General features: G+C 42.8%; 2 protein-coding genes across 4 annotated transcripts; both read left to right on the forward strand.

The window, feature by feature from the left end:
- Positions 1 to 6,801, forward strand: LOC108418935 (alpha-1-antitrypsin homolog). The gene is made up of 5 exons (XM_037538246.1): positions 1 to 77; positions 620 to 1,246; positions 1,346 to 1,616; positions 6,220 to 6,367; positions 6,505 to 6,801. Exons 2-5 carry the CDS (start codon positions 628 to 630, stop codon positions 6,691 to 6,693), a joined length of 1,227 nt encoding a protein of 408 aa, XP_037394143.1. The 5' UTR covers positions 1 to 77; positions 620 to 627; the 3' UTR covers positions 6,694 to 6,801.
- Positions 64 to 19,703, forward strand: LOC108417369 (alpha-1-antitrypsin homolog). 3 transcript variants are annotated; one of them, XM_037538244.1, is made up of 5 exons: positions 64 to 77; positions 15,681 to 16,355; positions 16,455 to 16,725; positions 19,118 to 19,265; positions 19,406 to 19,703. In XM_037538244.1, the coding sequence occupies exons 2-5, from the start codon at positions 15,689 to 15,691 to the stop codon at positions 19,592 to 19,594; spliced, it is 1,275 nt and encodes a 424-aa protein (XP_037394141.1). In that variant the 5' UTR covers positions 64 to 77; positions 15,681 to 15,688; the 3' UTR covers positions 19,595 to 19,703. The 3 variants fall into 3 exon arrangements, with proteins under 3 accessions (XP_037394141.1, XP_037394140.1, XP_037394142.1); XM_037538243.1 differs by lacking the exon at positions 64 to 77 and adding an exon at positions 14,742 to 14,788; XM_037538245.1 differs by lacking the exons at positions 64 to 77; positions 19,406 to 19,703 and adding an exon at positions 19,358 to 19,380 and having other exon boundaries at positions 15,674 to 16,355.
- The last annotated feature ends 1,011 nt before the right edge of the window (positions 19,704 to 20,714 follow it).

Below are 20,714 nucleotides of genomic sequence, written 5' to 3' on the forward strand. Positions count from 1 at the left end.
AAAGATGAAAAAGGGTTAATATTTAAAGGATTTCGACCGATTTCTCCACTACATCTCCTGCTTAGAGCTCCCTGCATGTAAGTAGCCTTATTTCATATATATTTATATATGTATATATTCCATTTTCTTTTCTTTTTTTCTCCTCTGCATCTATTGGTCTGCTGTCCTTTGAATGGACCAACAGAAACAGTACAAAATTACTTTTTAAAAAAAAAATTGATGGACTTACATTTAAAGTAAAACATGTTTATCTTCTCTTGTAAAGCTAGATTTTTAAAAAAACTTGGAAGGTTTTATTAAATGCTTCTTGATTGCTGCTGCTTACACTGAGGCGAACTTTGTTCAGAAAAGAATCTCGTCAAATTCTTGATTTTTGTGATGTAATGCAGTTTACCTTTGTGATTATAATACATATGTATAAGTGTGGATTATAAACTAAACCATATTTCATTAGTGTCAATGGACAAAACTTGATCAACACTTTAATTGTTTGTTCTTCTACCAAAAACCTCATTATTGCAATGCAGTTCTCACTCAGTGACAGTGATAGCAGATGTATATATGGACTCATACTGCTCTATTTTTCAAGTAAAGAATAAGTGTGTTTCTCTCTGTCCAGGAGATAAAATGTGTGGAAAGATCTTTTGCTGTTTGCTGGTTTCCCTCCTGCTGACGGTATCCTTGGCTGCCCCACATGATCATGAGGACCATTCAGCAGATCACCATAAACATCTACACCACGACAAGGATGAACCTCACCCCAGCCACGATGCCTTCTCCCTCTACAAGAAGCTGGCCGCCCATCCAGAATACCAAGGCAAGAACATCTTCTTCTCTCCACTGAGCATCTCCATGGCTCTGTCCATGCTGGCCCTGGGAGCCAAAGGTGAAACCCACTCACAGATCTTCAGCACCCTGGGCTACAGCGCTCTCACTCCTGATCAGGTCAATGAAGGTTATGAGCACCTTCTTCACATGCTGGGCCACAGCCAGGACACCATGCTGCTGGAGGCTGGAAGTGCTGTAGCCATCCGAGAAGGCTTCAAACCTCTAGACAAGTTTCTAAAGGATGCTCAGCATTACTACCAAGGAGAGGCCTTCAGTGTGGACTTCTCCAAACCTGAAGTCGCTGTGCAAGAAGTCAACAAGTACATCGCCAAGAAGACCAAAGATATGATCACTGACATGGTCAAGGAACTGGACCCAGACACTGTGATGATGCTCATCAACTTTATATATTTCAGAGGTACAGTAGACACCTAAACATTCCATCAGAAATCAATGTCCTTCTCAATTATATCATGTTTTACTATAAGATAACATGCCTTGAATTCTGCCCTCTAAGGTAAATGGAAAAAGCCTTTTGACATAAAATACACTAAAAAAGCCGAGTTCCATGTGGATGAGAACACCACAGTGACGGTGGACATGATGAATAAAGAAAGCTATTACGAGCATTACAGGGATTGGAAGAATTTCACTTCGATCATCATGGTCCCCTACAAAGGCAACACTTCCATGATGATTGTTCTACCTGATGAGGGAAAAATGGAGGAGCTGGAGAAGAACATCAACAAGGAACACCTCAAGTACTGGCATGACAAATTACATGGAAGGTAACCTCAGTCACCAGCCTTTTAATTTCAGTAAGAACGTTACAAAGAAACTTCCTACAAGTAACATTCATTTCCTATTTTATTTCTTGTCAATTTATTGCTTATATATTTGAAGGAAATCATGTTATCGTTGTTTATTGGAAAATTGTATTGGGTATGACATGCTGGAAGCAAGAGTAAATTTGTTTTGTTTACATTAGAATCCATGAATTCATTTACTGAAAAAAAAAGCACACAGGAAATATTCATATCAAAATAAATAATACAAAAGATTAAAGGCCCCCAGTCCGGCTCTCAGGGCTGTATCCTTCTCCAGCAATGAAGAGACTCAGAACTCAGACTTCCTCCCCACTTGTGGCAGAACACCTCACAGCTTGCAGGGTCCATTCTTATGCTATTGGGAGCAAGCTGCAGCTTCTACACTTCCACAGCTGCTTTCTGTTTCCTCCGTTAACCAACACACCATAAACATGTGAGGGTGCTGCTTGTGTGTGTTGGAGCCCCAACTCTCTGCTGTGGGATGTGTTCTGTCATGGGATGTGTTCCCCTGCCCTCTCTGTGCTGCTTTGTCTTCTACCGTCCTCTGCCAGGTTCAGTCTTTTCCACCATTTGTCTTTGAGTTTGGGGAAACTCCATTCCTCTCCAGACCGCATGGGGGTACGATCCCACTTCTAACACCAGTGTGGCATTAGCATAACACAAAATGTGGAAACGGCAGCATTAAACTTTGATTGAATGGTAGCAAAAGAGCAATTGACTGGTTTGTTTTCAGCAGTATGTTTTATTTAGCATGTTTATTTGTTCACTTTTTTGGGTACTTATATAAGAGAGACAATAAAAAACAAATATTTTTATGGATAAAGATGTAACATAGTTTTTTAACAACCATCATAGGAGATTATTATCAGGCCAACAGGCTTTTCCAGTAATATTCAGGCTTTATGTTAGGCTTCAACAGGTTCTCAACAGGTTCACTAAAAACCAAGCTAAGCAGTAAATATACAGTGCGCATGGGCGTGTGTGCATGCTGCCTGTTACAGTAGCTCTCATTCGTGTTTTTTCATTTTTCTTCTTAACTTTTATTTATCTTTTTAATAGATTGTTTATATGGTCTGTTTTTTCGCCGTGAAAGTGCTTCTTTCACTCTCCTGGTGCACTGCTGCACAGCAACATGGCTGCTTTGTTTACACCTGGGATCAACTGATCGCACTGAAGCCGGTCGGCATGGCGACCAGGACAATGAACATCCCTGAAGAGCTTTGTAGACGGACACACAGGGGATGGGGAATAAACCAACGCACGGGGAAAGTGAGGGGGAGATGGCGGAGGCTTATGGAGAAGAGGGGATATAAGCCGCGTCTCCCCTCCGTCGTCATGGGCAACGTGAGGTTGCTGGCTAAGATGGACGAGCTGACAGCACTGGCCAGGAGTCAGAGGGAGTACCGGGAGTGTAGTTTAATGTGCTTTTCAGATAAATGGCTACACCAGGTTATCTTGGACGACAACATTTCCATCGATGGCTTCCAGACTGTTCAGGCTGACCAGGGAACGTACCTGTTGCCCGGACATTGAGCTGTTGGCTGTTAGACTCAGGGCCATTTTATTTGCCACCCAAGTACTCACATGCTATTATCGTGACTGTTTACATCCTCCCCTCTGCCATCCTGACATCAGCGTGTGACCTCATTTATTCAACTATAGCGCGTCTCCAAACGCAACAGCCGAGTGCCTTTATTCCCATATCAGGCGACTTTAACCACGTCAATATGGCTAAGGCACTACCAAACTTCACTCAGTATGTGGACTGTCCCACCAGAGAGGAAAGAACACGGGACCTGCTGTATGCTACTGTTAAGGACACAACAAGTTTTGGGTAACAAATGACATTAAGGCTCTCCTCAACAAGAAGAAGAGGGCCTTCAGAGCTGGAGACAGGGTGGAGGTGAGAACGATCCAAAGGGAACTGAAGACAGTGATCACGGAGGCGAAGGACAAATATAGGAGAAAGCTGGAGTGGAAACTCCTGCAGAACAACATGAGGAAGGTCTGGAAAGGAATGAGGACCATCACCAGCTTCAGGTCCAGCAACAACAGAGGAGTAGCGGACAGCGTAGACGGGGCCAACAAGCTAAATCTGTTCTTTAACAGATTTGACACTGCAGGCTCTTGGGGGCAGTCATGGGCTGGAGGTTAGGGAACCAGCCTCATGACTGGAAGGTCACTGGTTCAATCCCCAGAGCTGACAGCACATGACTGAGACACCTAACTCCCAACTGCTCCCCGGGTGCTGCGGATTGGGGTGCCTGTGCCTGTGCCTGTGCCTGTGCCTGTGCCTGTGCCTGTGCCTGTGCCTGTGCCTGGGTGTGCGTGAGTGTATGTTGTGTTTCACTTCATGAATGGGTTAAATGCGAAGGTGAAATTTCTCCATTGTGGGATTAATAAGGGTGTCGTAATCTGTCCTCCCCCATCTTGACTCCTCTGCTGCCGGTCCTTAGCAGCCTATTCCACTCCCACTCCCGATAGCCTGCCCCCTCCTGTGATGGGCCATCTCCCACCTCCACCCTTCTCCCCAACTGTCACCTCTACAGTGAGTATCACTGCTGACCAGGTGAGAAGACAACTGAAGAGACTCCACACAAACAAGGCTACTGATGGGGTCCCCAGGGTGCTTAAAGCCTAAGCTTTGTGGAGGACTGCAACATGTCTTCAACATCTGAGTCTCCAGAGGGTCAGTATGATGTGGAAGATGTCCTGCATTGTTCCTGTTCCAAAGACGCTGCAACCCAGTGACACCAAGGACTACAGGCCAGTGGCACTGACATCTCATGTCATGAAGACCATGGACAGGGTCGTGTTGGATCAGCTCCAATCCATAGTCTAGCCTTTTATGGAGCTCCTCCAGTTTGCCTATCAGCCCCGCCTGGGAGTTGAAGACGCCATCATCTACCTGCTCAACCGAGTCTACGCTCACCTGGATAAGCCAGCCAGCTCTGTAAGGGTCATGTTTTTTGACTTCTCCAGCGCATTTAACACCGTCTGGCCTGGTCTTCTGGGTGATAAGCTCACAGTGATGCAGGTAGATGCCCCCCTTGTGTCCTGGATTGTTGACTACCTAACAGGCAGACCACAGTATGTACACCTGCAGCACTGTGTGTCGGACAGAGTGGTCAGCAACACTGGAGTTCCACAAGGTACTGTCCTCTCTCCCTTCCTCTTCACCCTCTACACCACGGACTTCAGCTACTGCACAGAGACTTGCCACCTTCAGAAGTTTTCTGATGACTCTGCAATAGTTGGATGTATCAGCAGGGGTGAAGAGGATGAGTTCAGGGCAACAGTGAAGGACTTTGTCGCATGGTGTGCTCAATGTGACAAAGACAAAGGAACTGGTGGTGGACCTGAGGACTGGACTGGGCTAAGAACACTGACACCCTCTACATGGCTCCCACCCACTCTACGACACGGTGATGAGACACAGGAGCTCATTCAGTGCAAGACTCACTCTACCGAAATGACCACAGAGCACCACAGGAGGTCATTCTTACCTGTGGCCATCAAACTCTATAACTCCTCCCTCAGTGTGTGATTCACAGTGTGGATCATCTGCACAAAACTCAATACCAAACTGTTCATATGTGTAATAATAATAATAATAATTGTGTGCAATAATTCAGAGGGACAATAATTGAACTGCTTTGTATTAGATGTTTAATATTTATCATCACGGTCACCGCCACTTTACTATATTCATAAGTACTTAAATCTTGTGTACATATTGCAAATTTCTCTTTGTTTTAAATTATTAAAGTGTTTATTCTTTTACATAAATGGTTGCAACTGTAACAACTGCAATTGCCCTCTGGGATCAATAAAGGATTCTGATTCTGATCATATAACATTACAAATCTTGTACAGTCACTTCTGAGAGTTGGCAATATTGCAGCAGCAGTAAAGGCGTAATTAAAGGCTGCCTACTAAGAGAAATTTTGAAGGGTTGAAATCCAAGTATTTCATGAGCCATTGATTTTATTCAATAGCTTTGCTTCAAGCCATCTGTAGCCAGTTAAGAGACATCTGCTTTTCACTATACATGATGCAAAAATAGTCTCTGTGTTGGCTTTTAATTCTAGTAGAGAACCTGAGCCTTCATTATTTATCACATAACAGTTTTACCTGGGGGATTCTAACCACTCAAAACCTCTCCCAAAAATCTCTTCATAAGGAGCTTTTGTTTTATGCCATAAGGAGTTCTTTGCCATTAGAGGGGACCGAATGGGAAGAGACTTGAGAAGCACTTGAGTTTTTAATGTAATGTAATTATTAGAGTAGCATCTTAACAAACACATTGTTTTAATAAAACCATGCTAAGAACATGCAGGTTCTAAGCTCCAGTGCCCCCACCACCACTTCCCAGTAAGTAGTGCAGGGAGCCAGACAGCCATTCAGGAGTAGATCATTTGTAAGTCAAGATTAAAATAAATCCTGTCATTTTCAAATTCTAACCTTTAGATTACTTGTCTAGTTGCCAAGAATCCCAAAATGATGGTTCTGTGATAAAGTGACTTTTAAGAAGTTTGAAATATTCTTCTGTTCTGCTGTGCAGTTATGTGGAACTCTTCCTGCCCAAGTTCTCCATCTCTGCCTCCTTTTCACTCGCGGACACTCTGGAGGAAATGGGAATAGTCAGTGCGTTCTCAGACAGTGCAGACTTCTCCGGGATCAGTGAGGAGACCAACCTGAAGGCTTCCAAGGTAGAGGAATCTAAAGATGTTCATCATAAGCTTGTAGGCAAACTTAATGCAGCCTAGATGAAGGTACAGTGCATTTGTGACATGCATTGCAGATCTACAGATCCTTCACCTCACACAGATTCATGACTTCCCTACAGGTCCTCCATCAGGCCGTCCTCAAAGTTGATGAGAAGGGCACAGAAGCTGCTGCTGCCACCACCATAGAGATGGTACCTTATTCAATCCCTCCCACCGTGAACCTCAACAGACCCTTCCTGGTCTTCATTGTGGAGGAGAGCACCAGGAGCATCCTCTTCATGGGCAAGATAACCAATCCCACTGCATAGAGGCAGCCAAGTCCCACCCACACCAGCAGACCTAGATGACTGTTGAAATGCTATTGAAACACTTTCATTTCAACAAACAGAATCAAATAAAGTCAAACTGGCTGTGTATGAAGTTGTACTTGAATAATACTTTCTGAAAAATGAAAGAATAGAACAGCCTAGAAATGATTAATGATTAATAATTGACACGTCAAGATTATTTAAGGCTTTGTTCTAGAAACCACAACTGCCTGCTGTTACTGTTTATTTTCTCTAAGTGTGTTCAGGTTTGTGCTTCACTATCATGATCTTGTACGTGCTACAGTAATGTATATGTACGATTTAGCTCCACTCTTAAAAGTTCCTCCCTTTAGACCTCCACTTGAGTAAAAGTACTAAAGTATTTACCTTCAAATGTACTTAAGTATAAAGTAAAAGTACTAAAAGAGTAATTCTGGCTCTGATGTCCTGTTATCATTTTTATAACCAGACTGGCTTCATGAACTCATTTCAGGTGAAAGTCCTCCAGCGTCTCTCTTGGTAAACCAGTCTTTTAATAGAAGGTCATTAATTAGTGACGCTGACGTCTATTAAAATGATCAGAAGCACAAAACACTGAAGGTAAACAGTTTCCATCAGGGAGAACCGAGTGGCTCTGAAATCACTTTTTACACACAAGCAAAGTTTTAGTTTCAGATTTATTTACAACTTAGTTCCAAGTTTAAGTTGAATAAAAACTGGCTTTAAACTCAGGATCACAGATGAGCTCCTTTACTATGTTGACCTGTAGGCGTCTGTTCATAAACATAAACCAGCCCAAACTCATTTACTATAAAATGAAATGGTGTTTGTAGAAATTCAGAAAAAAGCAAAAGTTAAAGAAAAGTGAAGAGTCAGTCTCATAAAAAGTCAAAGTCAGATGAAAAACCAAACTCCAGCCGCAGGTTCGGCTGGAAGGAGAGAAAAGGCGTCTTTATTAGTTCCAATGTGACAAAATGACCCTCAAAAGCCAAAATGTGCAGACACTACACACACATTACATCTTATACCCAAAGATGAGCGACCTTATCACCCCTCCCGGGGGTGAGATCATCGCTACACCTATTTTTGATACATCCTGAAATCACCTTGGATACCAGTAGAACTGTTTTTTCTAGCCTTCTTATGAACCCATCCATCCATCCATCCATCCATCTATTTTCTAAGCCGCTTCTCCGTCAGGGTCGCGGGGGGGTGCTGGAGACTATCCCAGCAGTCTTCGGGCGGAAGGCAGGAAACACCCTGGACAGGTCGCCAGTCCATCGCAGGTTCTTATGAACCCTTATTTCTTATTTCTTGTTTTCTGCCTTGTTTTGTCAGGCCTCCCTGTCCTCCCTGTGTCCGTGGTTTGTAACACTTTCCTATTAATTTGGTTCAAAGACCGGTTCTTACCAACCCTTATCAGCTAGGCTTCCCATTCCCAGCTAACTTCTACTGTAAAGGCAGTGTTTCTCACTCTTTCTGACCCTTTCTGCTTTGTGTCCAGAGTAGAGTTCATGCTATCCCATATATGGAAATATCGGGCCTGCTTTTTCCGGTCCCTGTCTGCCTGCCTCAGTTAAATGCTTATAGGCCTGTCTGTCTCAGTTTAGTGTTTATAACTCTATTTTTAATCTTTTCCAACCTAATGATTGTTACAAAACTTTTATTAAATAGGGTTCAAGGATATTTTCTTCACACCCCCCCCCAACAACATCCAGCTTTGCATGTAAAGCAATCAATTACACACACGTCCGGGTACATTCAAGCATTTATAAAGATTATTGAGCTCCAAACTGTTAAAGTTGCATCAGGTCACAGACTGTATTTCATAGGAGCCCAGTTAGTGCTGTACCTACGGTAACCTGCAGTTACTGGTATAAGAAGAACAGAGTTCAGGGAGGAGCACACAGTGTTGAGGAGCCCTGTGGTTGATGTTTTATTACCACTCGCCTAGGAAATATGGTTCTTGGGTAAAGACATTGCTTCTATATAAAACCATGAACACACAGAACACTGCATCCTAAAATTGTTCTTTACATTGTGTTGTATATGGTTCTGTAGTTATATAGTATACAAGCTTGACCTCATATAGACAGACCATTTTCAAAAAGGTTCTATATGCCATATGCTTATTTCTATAAATAAATAAATAAATAAATAAACAAGCACTGATGGTGTCTCCATTGGATATTCCAAAGTATTCCAAAAGCATTCCAAGTATTCTCCTAAAAATTTAAGGAGTAACCATATTATGAATTCTACCTATACAAAATGTAACTTAGAATGACTACAGATACTTCATTTCTCATTTCTGAATTCCATCAAAGAAATCAAAAGTCCACAAATTAGCATAATGCAGGAATAGAAGTGGAGAACAAGAGTGATATGATAATGACATTAGATCTCACAGCCTGGTTATTCAGCATGGCATTACAAATCCAAAGTTATCCAGCAGTGTATGATCATTGTGGTCTGTAAATACATATCAACTCTAACATATCAGAGCAGGGAAATACATCGCCTTCCAGGCACTAGGAATAACATGCCTGGTAATAATGCAGAATGACTCACCAATGACTTTCACTGCTCAAACAGACAAGAGCCATGACAATCTTTCATCTGGGCAAACTTGTCAAAAACTTATCTCTCAAAATCCACCAAGCCATGGAATGAATTCAAGCGATAGCACAGCAAGCAAGCAGAAATGTTTTTCTCTTGAACCTCATTTTGTCCTTTCCACACTGAATGATGTTAAAATCCTCTGGCTGGTGTCGTGCCAAACATTTAATCTCTAATTTCTGCTCTAATAGTACCAAATGTAACTTTTATTACGTTTTTTTGACTTGACTCATTATATTGCCTTGCAATCAAGAGTGGCTACAACAGCTGATTAGAAACTAGCAACACCCACATCATAAACGACATTACTAAACATGTTGATAAATGTAAATGCATCATTTTTTTGTTGGTTACTCTCAGCATGGGGCCAACATGATCATTCCCCCGGCTAGTTATTGATAGCATGTTGACCATAAACAGTGTTTTTAACTGCCCCACTTGATTAGACTAACGCTGACAGCCAGGCTCACCAAACAAAGACTGCTAGGAGAAATAGGCACCTATCAGTGCAACATATTTAAGTATATTCACTCTAACAAATTATATATATATATATATATATATATATATATATATATATATATATATATATATATATATATGTACAGTACTGTGCGAAAGTTTTAGGCATCTAAGCAAATGTTTAACCAGTTGACCTCAGCAGTGAGTTTATCACAATATACATTAGAATAAAGTCGTATTCATAATTCAAATAAACAGAAAAACAATAAAAAGTAACAAGAATTTTTGGGTCCATATTTTTCCTGGACACCTTCACAGCCGCCACAGAGACTCGTTAATATCATCAATTACATCATGAGCACAATTTACTGAGCACTGATTGGTCAAACCAGGAGCTGATTTTTAACTACATATAATACTGGACTTCCTCGAGGAGAGGCTTGGAAATGTCTGGTAACATCCAGAAAATCATTATATATACACTGTGTGCACAATTACTAGGCAAGTCTTATTTTTGAGGATTATTTTTATTAAACATATTATGTTTATGACCAACTACAGCGCTCTCTGTTGACGATCAACTTTTTGTGCAGCAGCAGCCATAGCCTCCCAGACCCTGTTCAGAGAGGTGTCCTGTTATCCTTCAATGTAAATCTCCCATTTAAGAACTGCCCACAGGTTCTCAGTTGGGTTCAGGTCAGGTGAGGAAGGGGCCTTTACTGGCGAGCCATGCAGAGGAGTACCTGGATGCATGTGATGGAGCATCGTCCTGCATAAAAATCATCGTCTTTTTGAAAGATGCAGATTCTTCCTGGACCACTGCTTAAAGAAAGTGTCTTCTAAAAACTGGCAGTAGGCTTGGGAGTTGATTTTGAGCCCATCTTCAACCCGAAAAGGTCCAACCAGCTCATCTTTGATAATACCGGCCCATGCCAGTACCCCACCTCCACCTTGCTGGCGTCTGACTCAAAGTGGAGCTCTGTCCCGTTACTGATCCAGCCACAGGCCCGTCAAGAGTCACTCTCATTTCATCAGTCCATAAAACCTCTGAAAAATCTGTCTTCAGATTCTTCTTGGAGCAGTCTAGATGCTTCAGCTTATGTGTCTTGTTCAGTGGTGGTCGGGTTTCAGCCTTCCTTACCTCGGCCACGTCTCTGAGCGCTGAACATCTTGTACTTCTTGATGCTCCAGCTAGGTTCTGGAATATGACAGAACTGGAAGATAATGGGTTCCTGGTAGCCTTACGCTTGATTCTTCTCAAATCCTTGGCAGTTAATTTGCGTCTTACACATCACCTGCTACGCTTAAATCCATTAAACATTCAAGTTTATCCAGCTTGGAGTTAGAAAATATGCCTAAAAATTATAAGATGGTCAAAATACTCAGTTGCCTAATAATTATGCACACAGTGTGTGTATATATATATATATATATATATATATATATATATATATACATCCATCCATCCATCCATTATCTTCCGCTTCTCCGGGGTTCAGGTCGCGGGGGCAGCATCCTAAGCAATGAGGCCCAGACCTCCCTTTCCCCAGCCACTTCCACTAGCTCTCCAAGGGGGATTTCGAGGCGCTCCCAGGCCAGCTGGGCGATATAGTCATGCCAGCATGTCCTGGGTCTTCCCAGGTGGACTTGCCTGTGACACCTCCCGAGGGAGGCGTCCAGGAGGCATCCTAACCAGATGCCCGAACCACCTCAGCTGGCTCCTCTCGACATGAAGAAGCAGCGGCTCTACTCCGAGTCCCTCCCGGATGACCGAACTTCTCACCCTATCTCTAAGGGAGAGTCCAGACACCCTTTGGAGGAAACTCATTTCGGCCGCTTGTATGCGTGATCTTATTCTTTCAGTCATTACCCAAAGCTCATGCCCATAGGTGAGGGTGGGAACGTAGATTGACTGGTAAATCGAGAGCTTTGCCTTATGGCTCAGCTCTTTCTTTACCACAACAGACCGGTAAAGAGCCCGCATCACTGCTGACCCAGCACCAATCCGCCTGTCAATCTCCCGCTCCCTTGTACCATCACTCGTGAACAAGACCCCGAGACACTTGAACTCCTCTACTTGAGGCAAGAGCCTATCCCCGACCCAGAGAGGGCTCTCCACCCTTTTCCGCCTGAGAACCATGGTCTCGGATTTAGAGGTACTGAGTCTCATCCCGGCCGCTTCTCATTCGGCTGCAAACCGATCCAGCGAAAGCTGAAGTTCGCGGCCTGATGTCCCGAATAGGACCACATCATCTGCAAACAGCAGCGATGTGACCCTGAGGTCACCAAACGGGACACCCTCCATCCCCTGACTGCGCCTAGAAATTCTATCCATAAAAATTATGAATATGAATTGGTGACAAAGGGCAGCCCTGACGGAGTCCAACTCTCACTGGGAATGAGTCTGTCTTACTGCCGGCCATGTGAACCAAACTCCGGCTTTGTTTGTACAGGGCCTGAATGGCTCATATCAAAGAGCCATGTACCCCGTACTCCTGAAGCACCTCACATAGAATACCCAGTCGAATGCCTTCTCCAGATCCACAAAGCACATGTGGAGAGGGTGAAGAGTTGGTCCAGTGTTCCATGACCAGGGCGGAACCCGCACTGCTCCTCCTGGATCCGAGGTTCGACTATAAGCCGGACTCTCTTCTCCAGTACCCCTGCATAGACCTTACCAGGGAGGCTGAGGAATGTGATTCCCCTGTAGTTGGAACACATCCTCCGGTCCCCTTTTTTAAAAAGAGGCACCACCACCCCAGTCTGCCAATCCAGTGGCACCGCCCCCGATGTCCACGCAATGTTGAAAAGGCGTGTCAGCCAAGACAGCCCCACAACATCCAGAGCCTTGAGAAACTCAGGGCGGATCTCATCCACCCCTGGAGCCTTGCCACCAAGGAGCTTCTTAACTACCTTAGCGACTTCGGCCTCAGTAATGGACAAGCCTATTCCCATGTCCCCAGACTCTGCCTCCTCACTGGAGAACGTGTCGGTGGGATTGAGAAGGCCCTCAAAGTATTCCTTCCACTGCCCAGTGATGTCTTCAGTCGAAGTCAGCAGCACACCATCTCCACTATATACAGTGCTAGTGGCACACTGCTTTCCCCTTCTGAGTCGCCTGACGGTTTGCCAGAATCTTTTCGGAGCCGACTTAAAGTCACTTCCAAGGCCTCACCAAACTCCTCCCATACAAGTTTTTTTGCCTTGGCGACGACTGAAGCCACAGATCGCTTGGCCTGTCAATACCTGCCAGCTGCCTCTGGAGTCCCACAGGCCAACCATGCCCGGTAGGACTCCTTCTTCAGCTTGACGGCATCTCTCACCTACCGCCCCGACAGGCACCAACTACCTTACGGCCACAGCTACAGTCAGCCGCTTCAACAATGGAGGAATGGAACATGGCCCATTCTGAGTCAATGTCCCCCACCTCCCCCGATATCTGGTCAAAGTTCTGATGGAGGTGTGAGTTGAAGATCAATCTGACAGGTTCTTCTGCTAGACGTTCCCAGCAAACCCTAATTATACGTTTGGGTTTGCCTAGTCTGACCGGCATCTTCCCCCACCACCTGATCCAACTCACCACTAGGTGGTGATCAGTTGACAGCTCAGCTCCTCTCTTTACCTGAGTGTCCAAAACACATGGCCGCAAGTCCGATGACACAACTACAAAGTCAATCATTGAACTGCGGCCTAGGGTGTCCTGGTGCCATGTGCACTTATGGACATCCTTGTGTTCAAACATGGTGTTCGTGATGGACAAACTGTGGTATGCACAGAAGTCCAAAAACTGAACACCACTCGGGTTCAGATCAGAGAGGCCATTCCTCCCAATCACACCCCTCCATGTCTCACTGTCATTGCCCACGTGAGCGTTAAAGTCCCCCAGTAGGACAATAGAGTCTCCAGGAGGAGCACTTTCAAGCACCCTTCCCAAGGACTCTAGGAAGGCTGGGTACTCTGAACTGCTTAAGCGTAGGGAAGCTACCCTCTCGTCCACCGGAGAAAACCCCAACATACAGGCACCAAGTCGAGGGGCTATGAGAAAGCACACACCTGCCCGCCGCCTCTCACCATGGGCAACTACAGAAATGGATAAAGGCCAGCCCCTCTCAAGGAGATTGGGCTATATCTAGCCGGTATCTCTCAACCTTGCGCACCAACTCAGGCTCCTTCCCCGCCAGTGAGGTAACGTTCCAAGTTCCAAAAGCCAGTTTCAGCAACCGAGGATCAGAATGCCAAGGCCCACGCCTTCGGACACTGCCCGATCCACAACGCACCGAACCCCTATTACTGCCCCTCCCATTGGTGGTGGGTCGATGGGAGGGGGGACTCATGTATCTCCTTCAGGCTGGGCCCAGCCGAGCACCATGAGTAAATGCCCGGCCACCAGAAGCTCGCTGGCGAGCCCCTCCCCCAGGCCTGGCTCGAGGGTGGGGCCCCGGTAACCCTGTTCTGCGCAGGGTACACAAGTCCTGTTTTTGTGTCTTCATAGGGGTGATTATGGATCACACTTTGTCTGACCTGTCACCTAGGACCAGTTTGCCATGGGAGACCCTAGCAGGAGCTTTTGCTCCAGACAACATAGCTCCTAGGATCATTCAAGCACACAAACCTCTCCACCACGATAAGGTGGTGATCCATGGAGATATAATAATATATATATATATATATATATATATATATATATATATATATATATATATATAATACATTTATATTCTATACATTTTGTTTATTCAAATATTAACACTTTTCTCAGCTAATAAACACATACTACACAAATTATTATTATTACAATTATGAAGATGTCGTACTTTGTGGAACTGTTACATGTTATATCACTGTTCGAAGTCCATGAGTAAACAGTAGTGTTGGATTTACGATAAGGGGTGGAGAGTGGGGGTGTAGGGTGGGGGTGGATGTTGGGGCAATGGGGTTTAGAATGGGTTAATATTTAAAGGATTTCAATTAGATTCTCCACTTCAGTCGATGTCCTGCTGAGAGTTCCTTGCATGTAAGTAGCCTTATTTCACTAAACAATAACAACAAACATATAAAATATATTACATTAAACTTACATTATATTAACAGCACTTTACATTTTCCATAGCATGTAAATAGGTACTTGAGATGTTAAGGCCAGTGTTAGATCTGGATTTTTTAATTTGACCTTAATCTTTTGAACTCAGTGGCACAGAAAAGAATGTTATGACTTTGAACCAAATGAATCAAATATGAAACAACAAAAATATAAAGCATAGCATATCATCACTGTCCATAAAAATCAAAAACCTTTCATTTTCATTTTATTTTTCTGTATCATTTAATCTGCATTCCTTTGTATTGGTCAAGCAGAAATAGTAAATTTCTATAGTAAATAAATAGTAAAATAGTAAATAAAATTACTTGAAATTATACAATTACACTTACATTTTAAAAGCATGCTTCTCTTCTCCTGTAAAGCTAACATTTTGAGAAAAAAAAAGTTTTTATTGAATATTTCTTAATCACTGCTGTGAACACTGAGATGAACTTTGTTTAGAAAACAAAGTTATCACGTTCTTGATTTTTGTAATGTAATTCAATTGAACTTTGCTATTATAATACATATATTTAAGAGCGTGCATTACAAGCTAAAGCATATTTTACTAGTGCCAATGTGGAAAACTTGAACATCACCTTACTGGCTAGTCCTTCTGCCCCAACCTGATTATTGCAATGCTGTTCAAAGCATTTTTACCTTCATCTAAAGTGATGATAGTATTGTTATTGTTATTTTTATGGAATCGTACAGGCAAAGAAGTTTACATTGCATTGTAGTCTGTAAAGATGCATCTGGTACCAAAATACAGCCTCAACCTGCTCTATTGTTCAAATACAGTATAAGTGTGTTTCTCTCTGTCCAGGAGATAAAATGTGTGGAAAGATCTCTTTCTGCCTCCTGGTTTCCCTCCTGCTGACGGTGTCCTTGGCGGCCCCACATGATCATGAGGACCATTCAGCAGATCACGACAAACATCTCCACCATGGCAAGGATGAACCTCACCCCAGCCACGATGGAGATGACGAATTCTCCCGCAGACTCGCCCCTCACAATGCTGACTTTGCCTTCTCCCTCTACAAGAAGCTGGCTGCCCATCCAGAATACCAAGGCAAGAACATCTTCTTCTCTCCACTGAGCATCTCCATGGCTCTGTCCATGCTGGCCCTGGGAGCCAAAGGTGAAACCCACTCACAGATCTTCAGCACCCTGGGCTACAGCCCTCTCACTCCTGATCAGGTCAATGAAGGTTATGAGCACCTTCTTCACATGCTGGGCCACAGACAGGACACCATGCTGCTGGAGGCTGGAAGTGCTGTAGCCAGCCGAGAAGGCTTCAAACCTGTAGACAAGTTTCTAAAGGATGCTCAGCATTACTACCAAGGAGAGGCCTTCAGTGTGGACTTCTCCAAACCTGAAGTCGCTGTGCAAGAAGTCAACAAGTACATCGCCAAGAAGACCAAAGATATGATCACTGACGTGGTCAAGAGCCTGGACCCAGACACTGTGATGATGCTCATCAACTTTATATATTTCAGAGGTACAGTAGGCACCTAAACATTCCATCAGAAATCAATGTCCTTCTCAATTATATCATGTTTTACTATAACATAACATGCCTTGAATTCTGCCCTCTAAGGTAAATGGAAAAAGCCTTTTGACATAAAATACACTAAAAAAGCCGAGTTCCATGTGGATGAGAACACCACAGTGACGGTGGACATGATGAATAAAGAAAGCTATTACGAGTATTACAGGGACCGGAAGAATTTCTCTTCGATCATCATGGTCCCCTACAAAGGCAACACTTCCATGATGATTGTTCTACCTGATGAGGGAAAAATGCAGGAGCTGGAGAAGAACATCAACAAGGAACACCTCAAGTACTGGCATGACAAATTACATGGAAGGTAACCTCAGTCACCAGCCTTTTAATTTCAGTAAGAACGTTACAAAGAAACTTCCTACAAGTAACATTCATTTCCTATTTTATTTCTTGTGAATTTATTATTTATTTATTTGAAGCAAATCACATTGATTGTAGATTAGAATATTGTCTTGGGTATAACACTTAGGCAAGGGTGTATTAGTTTTGTTTATATCAGATTTTATTATGAATGGGTTGAAAAAATGTGCAGTGAAGATATTTATATCAAAATAAACAATACAGAAGAGCAAAGAGCCCTGGTCATCTCTCGGCCTGGGTGCTGCATTCTCTTTCCCATTCATGGCAGAAGTTCTTACAGCTTGAATGGTCAATCATTTGGAAGCTATGCGCCCACAGCCACTCGCTGTTTCCTCTGTTGACCAACATACCAACCATGCCACCAGTTCCTGCTCAAAGCTTTGCTGGAGGACCGTGTTGATTGCTGATAGGCCGCCACACTTCTCCACCTCATTGGCCTCTGTCCTAAAGCCGGCTTTAGCATATAAGCCTTGTGCACTGCTTCTTGTTCTGCCATCTTCACCTCTGCCCTCTCTGTGTTGCTTCTTCTGCAGTCCACTGCCAGGTTTGTTCAAGTGTCATTCCTCTCCAGGCCTCAGGGGGGCACTATCCCAGTCCCATAGCACTTTAACCAACTTCTCAGCCCAAAACCTAATCTTAACCGTAACTTTAACCTCAAGCCAAAACATGATACTGAAAGTCCGTTGAGTGTTTGTTTCATCTAACAAGTATCACTCAATATAGTCACTGTACCAATTGGCAAAATAAGATAAATAAAATAAAATTAAAATCAAAAGCAACAACTTATTTACAACTTAAAGACTTTCCACAAGAGCCAGTAGCAAAAACTACAACAGCGTTTTAGAGCCACTGTTAATGAAAATAAAAACAGCAGACTTTAAGAATAAAGTCACAATATTGAGAGAAAAAAAAGTCGTCATATTTTGAGGATAAAGTGGGCTCACTGCAGGGGCTTGCCATAATGCATTGGGGTCTCGGTTTCTGTCCCACTCCTGTTTCCCTGTGGATCGATCATTTTGATTATCATTCTCATTGTCTGTGGAACTTCATGCCCTCTTTCAGTGGAACAGAGACGTAGCCACTGATAGCTGAGATTCTCCTTGAGCTAAACCGACACTTTCCTCCGAGTCTGTCTGGTTCTTTACTCTAAATAAATGCAGGTTCTTGCACAGCTGTTTCAGTGTTCTTATGCTATAACAGTCTGGTGCTGAAGTGTCAGGAGAGACAGGGAGACGGAGCATTTCTTTATCAGTGAAACCGATATGATATGATATTATAACTACCAACTCCTCAACGTCACTCATTTTAACACGTGAAGGTGTTGCCTTCCCTATGCAAAGCCTTTGGCCACAATACTTCTGGTATTACCTTAATGACAACTTTTTTCTTGAAATATTGCGATGCTGTTTTCTAAATATTACAACTTTTTATCTCAAAATATTACAACTTTATTCTCAAAGTCTACTCTTTTGTTTTTTTAATTTTAAAAAATCAATACGCACATACTGCTGCTTTAACAGGGATTCTTCAGTGTTTGGTAAATGGCCACCCAGTGCATGACTAGCTGGTCATTAAACTACCAATACTGGCCTGATAGTCCAAATGATATTAATTGAGTGCTTTGGTTTTAGCAAACAATAGTTTCACATATTTATTTGTTCACTTTTGTGGGTACTTACATAAGACAGATAGAATTAAAAAGCAAATATGTTTACGGCCAAAGATAAGATTTTAGATAAGATTTTAGATAAGATAAGATAAGATAAGATTTTAGATAAGATAAGATAAGATAAGGTTTTAACAACCATCACAGGAGATTATTATCAGGCCAACAGGCTTTTCCAGTAATATTTAGGCTTTATGTTAGGCTTCAAGATTCAAACGTTTGATGAAAGCTTCGTTAAAAACGCAGCGTCGCAGTTATACAAAACTGCAAATCTTTTACTGTCACTTGTGGGAGTTGGAAATATCCCAGCAGCGGTAAAGACACAACCAAAATCCGGCTGCAAAGTGAAATTTTGAAGGGTTGATGTTTGAGCATTTTATGAGCCATTAAGAGACATTTCTGTGATTGGTTGTTTTGCATGCCAGTCAAATGGCCACGTCCTATCAGATTAGACGTTTTGGGGCCATGTTGAGTGACAAAACCTAGCAGCCTCTGTAAAGGCTTGTAATTCTAGTGGAGAGCCTGAGTCTTCATCATTTATCACATATCGGTTCTAACAGGAGGGTTCTAACCTGGTACCTTCTGACCAGATGTCATGAATCCCAAAATGATGATTTTGTGATAAAGTGACTTTAAGAAGTTTGAAATATTCTTCTGTTCTGCTGTGCAGATATGTGGAACTCTTCCTGCCCAAGTTCTCCATCTCTGCCTCCTTTTCACTCGCGGACACTCTGGAGGAAATGGGAATAGTCAGTGCGTTCTCAGACAGTGCAGACTTCTCCGGGATCAGTGAGGAGACCAACCTGAAGGCTTCCAAGGTAGAGGAATCTAAAGATGTTCATCATAAGCTTGTAGGCAAACTTAATGCAGCCAAGATGAAGGTACAGTGCATTTGTGACATGCATTGCAGATCTAGAGATAATCCTTCACCTCACATGGATTTGTGACATCCACGCAGGTCTTCCATCAGGCCGTCCTCAAAGTTGATGAGAAGGGCACAGAAGCTGCTGCTGCCACCACCATAGAGTTAGTACCTTTATCAATCTCTCCCACCGTGAACCTCAACAGACCCTTTCTGGTCTTCATTGTGGAGGACAGCACCAAGAGCATCCTCTTCATGGGCAAGATAACCAATCCCACTGCATAGAGGCAGCCAAGTCCCACCCACACCAGCAGACCTAGATGACTGTTGAAATGCTATTGAAACACTTTCAACAAACAGCAGATCAAATAAAGTCAAACTGGCTGTGTATGAAGTTAAGAGTCACGTTTTTTGAGTCCACAACAGGTAACCTTAGTCAGAAGGCTATTTATTTGTAAATCCCTTAAGATCTCAGGCTTATTACATACTACGGCTTATTAGTCAGTAACTACAGGAACTTACACGCACACTGGCTGAGCTAATCTTAGATTGTTCTTCAGATTGATGGAGAATGTGTTGCACATGGTTCTAAATAGAACCTTTTTGAAAAAGATTCTATATAGCACCAAAAACGTTTCTGCTATAGTTATGATATCAAGCTTGTAACGGTAGAAGAACTGTTTTCGGTGCTTTAAAGGGCTATATCCAACACATGGAAGAACCATTTCACCATGTAAAGAACCCTTTAATCATGCAAATGGTTCTTTGAGTGCCTGGTTCTATATAGAACCACTGTCCTTACTAAAGAACCCCTGAAGAACCATCTTTTGTAAGACTGTAGAATAATTAATTTGCTGAAATAAGTAGATTGTAAAGGTCCGTTGTGAAAGAAACAAAGAAAGAAACAAAGAAAGTCAATCAAAGGAAAAAAGCAAAGCGGAAACAACGAAACAAAAGCACTGAGGAAGATGAACAAACTAGAACTAAACCTACAGAGGAACAAAAACAACCCACAAAGCAAACACGCATATTCATCAGGGCTCAAGACCAAAATGATTCATCTGAGAGTAATAAATTAACTCACCTGCAGCGACAGGTAGAAGCTTTGTATTTTTATGTTTTGTGGGTAACTATTTATTATTATTGCTCTGTATTAATAATTTTTTATTACTTTGGATTATTATTTATTAATGTGTATCATGCAAAAAAAAATCGTACAAATGTAAAAGGTTCTGAATTCTGCCTGTACAAAACATAACATGAAGACTGAATTTCTGTATTCTGAATACATTTCTCTGCACTTATTTCACTACATCTCAACCCTGCATCAAGGCAAAGGGGGCCTAACATAAAGACTTGGTGTGTCAGCACTTTTATCTGGTACTGTGTGCAACTGTTTCATGTT

The sequence above is a fragment of the Pygocentrus nattereri genome, chromosome 4 (genome assembly GCF_015220715.1).
Source record: "Pygocentrus nattereri isolate fPygNat1 chromosome 4, fPygNat1.pri, whole genome shotgun sequence".
NCBI classification, from domain to species: domain Eukaryota; kingdom Metazoa; phylum Chordata; class Actinopteri; order Characiformes; family Serrasalmidae; genus Pygocentrus; species Pygocentrus nattereri.

Excerpts from the sequence above, each read along its gene's own strand:
- LOC108417369 (XM_037538244.1), top strand. The coding sequence starts at position 15,689 with ATGTGTGGAAAGATCTCTTTCTGCCTCCTGGTTTCCCTCCTGCTGACG. Across the intron at positions 16,356-16,454 it reads CAACTTTATATATTTCAGAG|GTAAATGGAAAAAGCCTTTT; the intron begins GTACAGTAGGCA and ends CTGCCCTCTAAG. Across the intron at positions 19,266-19,405 it reads CCAACCTGAAGGCTTCCAAG|GTCTTCCATCAGGCCGTCCT; the intron begins GTAGAGGAATCT and ends ACATCCACGCAG.
- LOC108418935 (XM_037538246.1), top strand. The coding sequence starts at position 628 with ATGTGTGGAAAGATCTTTTGCTGTTTGCTGGTTTCCCTCCTGCTGACG. Across the intron at positions 1,247-1,345 it reads CAACTTTATATATTTCAGAG|GTAAATGGAAAAAGCCTTTT; the intron begins GTACAGTAGACA and ends CTGCCCTCTAAG. Across the intron at positions 1,617-6,219 it reads CATGACAAATTACATGGAAG|TTATGTGGAACTCTTCCTGC; the intron begins GTAACCTCAGTC and ends TCTGCTGTGCAG.